Here is a 9,131-nt window from a genome sequence, read left to right as displayed (position 1 = left end):
TGCTCCATAAAGTCCACAACCTCATATTTTCTACATGGTGATTATTATTTTATGCTCTGATTATAATAATTAATTAGCGCTCTTTGTTCCATATATTTCCTAAATTAACATTCTTAGCCATTACCTCAATGGATCATGAAAAAAAATGAGCATAAATTAGCTGTTATTTGCTTTCATAGAGTAGATAAAGAGACATAAAAGACATACCTCTGGGACCAGTAGGTCCGACTTCTCCTTTTTCACCCTGAACACCGTCGACCCCACTGGGCCCTTTCATTCCCCGGGGGCCCTGCATGCCTTTTTCTCCTGTAAATCCTGAAACACATACAAGCTTAATTTCAATAAATGATCAATAACTGTACAACAGCTAAACTGCGTGGTCTTAATATTCTATAATATCGGTCCTCTGACTCTGCTAGACAGGACTCCATTCAGAGGTCCTTATGGATTTTATCTGCTTTAAGGGTAAATAATGTTAAAGGTCCAGTTTGTTGGATTTAGTGGCCTTGCTTCACCTTCCCCTTCCAAAAACCTCTATCTAGAGCTAGTGTTTCGTTTGTGCCTTCTGGGCTACTGTAGAAACATAGAGGACTCCAGAGCATCTGTAGATAAAAACGTCTCATTTTAAGGTAACAAAAACACAGCGATTCTTTTATTCAGGTGATTCTACACTAATGAAAACATACAATATTATATTCCATTACTGACAATATATTCTCCTAAATGTTACACACTGGACCTTTAAGTGTATTTTATTACAATGTTTAGTGCAGACATTATTAAAAGTAAACTTTAAAAGGTTAAAGCTAGAGTCATTGTATTTTCATATCCATCTTTGTTTCTTAGCAGTTTCAAATAATTCCAATAAATACATTACAGCAGGAGTTGGTTCTGATTTGTTCCACTAAATAAACAATTTATAAACTCCTTATAATTTGCATTTGAAGTGGAAAGCCTCCAATCAAATCCAGTCCATTAAATAATGAATTGGTTAATCATAAATCATCATAATGAGGACATTCATTAATAAGTGATTCAAGTTAACTTTTACTTGTAACTCATGGCAAGCCTATACCCATAACTTTGACTTTTAAATGCCTCGTTACTTAGTGCCCAACCTGACTTCATTTCGAAATGTTGGATATTGGTCTTTCTTCCACCAGACGCCTCAATCTCTGCAGGCTTGCTGGAAAAAAAAAGCACTGTTCTGTTTTGTTCCATAAAACAATCTTTCAGATTTCCTGCACACTCCTAACCCTGGGGCACACAATGAGAATGTTTACAGTAAGCACATGTCTCCAAACTAATGTGGTAATGAGTTATTGATTGCACTGTTGTCGCTGACATGCTCTGATTACACTGTTGTGACTACTCAGCAATCAGAATGAAATAATTAGACCCAATGCATTAGAGCCAGAGACACAAAATAAGCTGATGATGGATGATGTCATGTTCTCTGTCTCTCTGCTGTGAAGGGTCAATAACTCCCTCCTCAGAGAAACCCGCTGGGAAAAGACTATCAATCATATTTTGGAAGTGTTCTTTGTGTTGTGCGAGACAGTCCAACAAGATCGCTCAACATGTCCAAAAGGATTTTTAAAGCCTGAATGTGATGATAGATTCCTTTGGCCTCAATGCAAATGCAGTAACAGAAGTACATGTGCTGCATTACAAACAGATAATGTCGGCCGTCAGCGGAAAGGAAGATATCTGAAAACTAACATTTATTCTAATGTCATTAATTAGCTTAATGACATGATGGCATCCAAACCTCAAACTGTAACCAACAGAGATGCAAATTTAAATTTATTTGTAACATGTAGGAGGATCTACTGTCAGAAATGTAATGTAATATTCATTAATTAATTAATTTCATTAATGTATAATCACCTGAATATAGGAATTACTGTGTTTTTATTATCGTTTTTCTACGTTTTTATCTACAGAGAGAGTGGGTCCTCTGCTACTGAGGCCGCCATGGTGAACTGCCATGTTTCTACAGTAGCCCAGAGTGGACAAAGTGACTTGAAAATTTACATATGTCGGATTCTGGAAAGTTTTCCACAAGTCTTTTTCAGATTAGGTCCAAAATTCTGGAAGGAAGCTCTTTATGAATACATCACATTAATGTACTGAGCAAAAAAAGTCCAGAACAACATTCAGTATCCTCGTCTACCGGATCCTAATTCCATGGCATTTGGGACAAAGGATTTGGTACAGATTGTGAGATTGCAACTAATTAGAACATTGCTCGTGTGGTTCAACATGGTGGCCTCCATGGAAGGAGACCCTTGGCGTAAAAACATCTCATTCTAAGGTAACAAAAACACAATAAATCTTATTTTCTGGTGATTATACACTAATGAAAACATACCTATGGATATTTTATTCAATTTCTACCAATAGATCCTCCTAAATGTTACACACTGGACCTTTAAGTAAGCGTACAATTACACACTTAGTACCCAAATATGACTTAAATACAGTAATGTGAGTACCTATAATTTGTTCATTGTTGATGTTTTTGAAGGTTCCTCAAACTAGTGTGAATTTCTTTTGACAAATATAGGTCAAATTTAAAGACATGACTGAACGACCCTGCGGAGACTGATCATTACCATTGAGACTTTTGATAAAAATCCCCAAGAGCTGACAGCCCTCACTAAAGACCTCAGCCTAATGGATGTTGGGGGTAGTTCTGTTTAGGTCCTGGCGGGGGTTTCCATTCAATTTGCTATGTTTTCATGCTAACTATTAAAAAAAAGCCTTTTTCCTCCTTCCCTACAGTTAGAAATTCTTTTTATTCACTTTTTCCTGGAACTATGGCAGCGGTGGGGGTGCTTTCCTTTCAGCAGGAAGATAATGCTTCTTGGAAATGTCATGTGAGAGCTGCAGTCCATCAGCCTGGGAATGTGGGATGGATGATGACAGGGGAGGAGCTCAAGGGTGATGATTCAAGAGGTACCAAGCTGGAAGGGGTCCCAGAACATGTGAATTCATGTTAGTGTTGTGTGCATCTTACAGTATCTATGAAAAATTGTCATTTAATGGCGTTGGAGTGCCAGTTCTGTCTGGATGAGGGTTCTTGTTGTGGGTTTTTTTTTCGGTGGAATTACCTGCGAGACAAAGATAGATGACCCGTCCCATCGGGCCTGTCCACACCCCGACTGAAAATAAATCGCCATCCAAAGTCTGGGGCCTTGTTTTCTTAAGTGGATTTATATGACCTTTTTTATTCTCTGTTCTCACTGCGTTATTAATGCAACTGAATGTAATCACAAAAGCAGAGGTAATAACACCAGCCAAAGTCTGTTTGGTGTGAAAGGAAGCTCGATTTTCACCTTTTCATTCCACTGAAACCGAAATCCCCTTGCATAAAACAATGTTTATGTATCATAAGGACCTTTTGGGCTTATGAAACTCACCACGCCGATCACTATCTGACTTTGTGCTTGGTGTTGTCTTCACATTCATTAAATCAGATATTGTCCAACAATTAATTACAGAATCAATACATATTATAGTGTTTTTTCAATGGGGTCCTTTTGACCTTTGACATTTTGAGAAATACGCTTCACTTTCTTGTTGAAAGAGAGAAGATCGCTACCACTCCTAAATCTGTCTGTCAAATATGTAACTGGAGCCAGGAGATGGTTAGCTTAGCTTAACACAGAGACTGGAAAAAAAGCAGAAACAGCAAGTACCAGCTCCGGTTTGTTAAATCAAATCAAAATGTAAAAATTACACATTGTGGTTAATGGGAGGTTATGTTCCAGACTTTTTGGCCTGGAGCAGTGACCCTTTTGGAGTCTTGACATCAGGCTAGCTGTTTCCCTCTGCTTTCAGTCCTTATGCTGAGCTAAGTTAGCAAGTCTCCTGGATTCGGTTTTCTGTTTAACCATTGTTTTAAAAACATCTGATATCAGAGAGTATTGAGGCAGACAGGAAATGAGGAGTGAGGCATGAAAATAAAATGTAACTGACTGTTCCTTTAATGGGTCATTTGAGCATTTTGATTATTCGAAGGTCAGCCTTTTCATAGCGGATGAATGGTAGTCTGGTTGTACCTACCTCTCAAGCCTGTCAACCCAGGAGCTCCGGGGGACCCCAGCGGTCCAGTATCACCCTTCTCTCCCTTTGGCCCCGGAGGACCTGCAGAAAGAAACACAATTAAGGTCACAAATGATGACATAATGAAAAGGGGATATAATGCAAACAATGCAAAATGTTCTGGTCCTTTCCCTACACTGTCCTGTATTCACATGCAACCGTTAGAGTAGAAAAGACAAACGTTTGGTCTCAGTCAACTTGAGCTGCTGTTGTTTTGTCCTATATGTTTCCAGTGCTGGTGGAGGTTGTACACTGTGGAAAACAACATCAAGTGAACTAAAGAAAAGTTCAGTAAAGTACATTTTTTCAGTTACAGAAAAAAGATTCCTCATACAAACACATAAATCCGACTACACATTTCAGAATGTAGTTTTTACCAACTGACACATCAAGTTATAGCAGAGTACAGTTTTATAGGTTTCGACCCAAAAAAAAAAGGAAAAGGTATTTCTGCAATTTGAATCCATTTACTTCAAAGATCCGCTCCAGACATAGTCTGCTTGGAACAATAATATGTGTCTGATATGGTTTTTCCACAAAAAAAGGTATAGTTTCCACATTGAAACTCCTACCTACCTCGACCTCACAAAAAATTCTAGAATATATAAAATATGCAGATCCAAGTCCATCCTCAGTGTCCGTGCACTGTCACACTGTAGAAGTTTCATACTGGACCAGGATGGACTTCCTGATTTTGTGATGTCAAAAAACATGCTCGTAGCCCCCAACCCTTAAAATCAGATTTTCAATAAGCTCAGAGAAACTTTCCACTTTCAGCAGATAGTGTCAAACTCTGCACATTCAAACATCACACTGCAGGAACAAGAACAAACACTAATAACGCACAACATCTGCATGAACTCTTTCCTAACTTTACTGTTGTCTTCTCCTGGCAGGAAATAGGAGCTGCAACAGGGGTTTGTTTGGAATTTAAAAACAAAAAAAAGGTAGAAATATAAGAGACACTCAGTCCACTCTGAGTCACTGAGTGTCTTTATTATTACAGCATGTTGGATTGCTTATTATTAACAGTGCAGCCAAAATCAAGGCAGGAAAGAATCGAGTAGATTATCACTTAAAAAGGGAACACAAGGGACCCAAAATTCGATTCAGAGAGCAACATGTGAGCCTTTAATTCCTGAAGATAATGATTTTATCAACGTCATATCACACACACACACACACACACACACACACAAAGTGACATAGTAGCCAAGATGAAGGCCAAACTGGGTCTTACAACTGGTCTAAGGATTCAATCCAAAAGTTTGTTGTACTTGGAGAGATACGGTAAAAGAAAGCCAAAGAGAGAGAGAGAGAGAGAGAGAGAGAGAGCTCTGACCACAATGGGAACCACATGTTTTAACAAGGTGGACCACAACACAGCTTGTGGGAATGCTTAGAAATTCGTGGTTTGTTATTGTCCAGCACATGTCCAGTGGCTCTGATCCTCCGGAGCTCTAATATTCTTCATTTGCAAGTTCCTGATGCAGAGGAGCTACGAGATACAGATCTGCCTGCTGCTGCCTCGAGCTGCTGACCAACTGCACATACTTAAGCGGTGGCCGTGGGTCACGAGACTGTGAAAAAGTCACATTAAGAGAGGGGAGGTGGAGTGTCTACGACCGCCATCAAAGTGTGTGTGAGTTTGTGTTCTTGTGTTTCCATCCTTGTGAGGCCAGGAGTACAAGCTGAGAAAGAAGTGAGGACTCTCATGGAGTTCAGGTTGAGGTTAGAATTAACTGATTAGTCAATCAATAGAAAAACAACCATTTTTTAACATTCACTCGTTCCAGCTTTTTTGTTTTGGAGGATTTTCTGATTTTGTAAACCAAATACATTCAGGTTTTGTGGTGCTGGTTGGAATAATAATCATTTTCTGACCTTTTATAGGTGAAATGACGAATGGAGCTGATTAAATAATAATCTTCATATTTGCAAAGTGGGGTTTCTGCAGCGAGAAGCTCCCATTTTGAAAGCCTTTATGCAGAGTTGACCTCACAAAAATCAGTGGACCTGATCTGACCTGAGTTAACCCTTGGTTCAGTTCTGGTTGGAGATTTAAACGGCTATAGATTTTGGGCTTCTGGACACTTCTGACTGGACCCCACAGACCCATTTAAGGTTAGCAGTCGACAATATAACACAAACAACAGATGTTGTTCAGTCAAAACACAACAAATTACTGAGCTGAAAAGAGCTTCTTCATGTCTGCCTTCTCTCCAATATAAAGGAACCAGATGGCCTCAGTGGCTCATGGTGCTAAAAGAGCCCAAAAATGACATCAACAACAGCAAATTTATTTATTTTTTCGGCCTCTTATTGCCTTTATTGGATAGCGACAGCCGAAGATAGACAGGAAAGGGGGGCAGAGAGAGAGGGGAAGACACGCAGCAAAGGATCTTAAGAATCTTATCTTCAAGTGTGAGCAGTGGGGTCACTGGTCCAGAAAACAGAAGAAATAAAAAGAATGGTTTCATCTGAAAATGGACACCTAAAAATGACAGACAGGGCCAGGAAAATGCAAAAACAACAGATGTGGATGAGCACATGTGAGCCATCAGTGAAGAGGTTTCTCTGTCGGGGTGCAGCTGGTGGGCCACCACGTTCAAGGTGGGATTCTGTTCATCACATATTACTTAAAGGTTGAGCGAATGGAATTGTTTTCTTTTGAGAAATGGTGCCTTGATGGACGCACGAGTACAGTCCAGAGACGGATCAAACAATCACTCAAAAACATTACATTATTGTGCCACATTAGTAAACCATTGAATAGAAATATCTAAAGGTGTCATTAGAAATCATTGTTTTATTGCCAAATACATGTCTTTTTTCATTGAAGCCTATCACTCAGTCTACAATATGGCCAGAACAGATCATTAACATGTTAATTTTAGTTTTTTAACACTTTATCTTTCAAATGAATCTAAATTAATATGTCAAATTTCATATTAAAGTTGGGAGGCCAGGTATTTTTTTAGGGATGGCAGTTGCCAACTCTCTAGATCCCCTGGAACGGTCGATTTATCTGGGTCTGCTGAGCAGCGGTAAATGGAAACTGCTGAATCTACTGTGGTGTAAACTGGATGATATCCTGGATAACTTTGGGGAGCCCACGACTAACAGTGGACGAGGAAATGCCAGAACTATCACCAATCGTTTTCTCGGAAGCCAGGAAACTGATAGCGGTGAGTACTTGCAGATGAGGTGGTGGGATTAGATCGCTTTGTCTTGAGGCTCCAGAACGGCATCCGAGTTTTAACAATCTGCCACAGTCTTAATTATCTTTAACAAGTGCAAACAATTAAATTGATTACATAAATACATAACTGTATTTTCCTTCTGTGTTTACATAAGTAAGTAAATCGATTTTTTCTTTATCATTATTAATATTTCACACAAAACGCAAGTTGGCTTTTGCGCATATTCTCTTATGTGTGGTCTCTGGTACTCCTAAATTCTTATCCTAAATTGGTTTCACGTACAATTTTAAATCAAAATAAATATTTGGTTTATAGTTTATTTAGTAGAAGTTCACATTTCAATAATTACCTGCTGTTAAGATTAGTTTGGAGAATAAAACTGCAAGGTTCCTCACAAGTACTGTAATACAAGTGTGTCCGCATGCCTCGGCTTTGGAGAGGGCCGTTCACCCCGGTGGTCCTGAAGAAATTGCATCCTTGTTAATAGTTTGTTTTAGCAGAGCTTCACATTATTAATCTCCTGGCTTTCAGAGTCCTATTTGTTCGTTCAGCTGACAGCGTTTCAACAATAACAAGCCCAGCGGCCCCTCCAGGATCAGCCTGAAAACATCTGACAGCACTGAGTCCAAGAATACAACAGCAGTGTCAAGTACAGGCGCCTCCAATCCGACATCCAGTCTGTGTTACAGATCTACTGCAGGGCAGAGGGCTTGTCTTTTACACGTGGAAGAGACGTCGGTCGGTCTCAGCAGAGATCAAAACACCGTGGCGTGACAACATGTATATTATATATAAGGGGAGGTAAGGAGCATGTTGTAATGTTCATCGGTATGATGAATGAGACAAGGCATTATCAGGTTCTATGTTATTTGAGGATCATTATAACGAGGAACAGACGGACAAAACTGTGGTCAGATGGAGGCTAAAATGTTCAACGTATGTCCCTAATCTAAGAGGACGGGGACGTGATGAAAGGTGATTCTTTCTGATGGAGGATTTACTACAGCAACTTTCTACAAACTGTCTTGGCTTTACAGAGAGACTAGGCTTTATAATACAAATGAAGATTCAAATCAGTGAGTTGAAAATAGAATCATGATACTGCATCGGTGTGTAAATGTGTATGAATGCATTAGTTACTGTTCGATGGGCTTTGCCATCGCTGTGTGAATGTGTGTGAAAGGGTGAATGTGGCACGTAGTGTAAAAGCGCTTTGAGTGGTCGGAAGACTAGAAGCGTTACAAGTTACAGGTATTATACCATTTTACCATACTGAACCATGCCAACAGTGAGACAACTCGGAAAAGATTTAAAAGTTACTCAACACAAGAAGACTGGAACTAACTTGGAAAAGTGCTCATCCTCAGGTGAGTATCAGTCTGTGGCAGGAAGACAGAATGATGGATGATGATGATAATAATATTAAATAATAATAATAATATATAATAAATAATAATATATATAATAATAATAATAATAAAGTCAACAATAGCATGATTGCCAGATTGAGCCACGCCATTGACTGTGAAGTGAGTATTCAGGAAGAAATTAGCTTTTCTGGACATGAAAGAGGAAATGCAATCTGATAGGCAGGGACTTCCTTAGTACATAGCACAGAGCTGACAGCAGTTCTGAGCATAGAGTGGGGGTTGGGAAGCCCTGCTCTGTGCTGACAGTACCCGTCTGTCTTTTTACCCCTATTTCGAGGATACAAATATCCTAACCAGCTAACAGAACCCAACCCTTAAATCAGAGCTTCCTGCAGGCTATTATAATGGACACTGCCCCTGAAATAAGGTTCAAGGTTCAGCTTTATTG

The 9,131-nt window shown here is 39.3% G+C and overlaps 1 protein-coding gene across 1 annotated transcript in view; it reads right to left on the bottom strand.

The window, feature by feature from the left end:
- The window catches only part of scara5 (scavenger receptor class A, member 5 (putative)), a gene marked incomplete in the record, with an annotated part of 96,412 nt that overhangs the window by 36,715 nt on the left and 50,566 nt on the right, over positions 1-9,131 (bottom strand). The window contains 2 exon segments of the mRNA XM_035678497.1: positions 208-315; positions 4,072-4,152. Of these exon segments, the coding sequence (XP_035534390.1) occupies positions 208-315; positions 4,072-4,152 (189 nt within the window).

The sequence above is a fragment of the Morone saxatilis genome, unplaced genomic scaffold (genome assembly GCF_004916995.1).
Source record: "Morone saxatilis isolate NCDOM2014 unplaced genomic scaffold, NCSU_SB_2.0 Contig7, whole genome shotgun sequence".
Lineage (NCBI taxonomy): Eukaryota > Metazoa > Chordata > Actinopteri > Moronidae > Morone > Morone saxatilis.
This window is presented reverse-complemented; position numbering and strand designations above follow the sequence as displayed.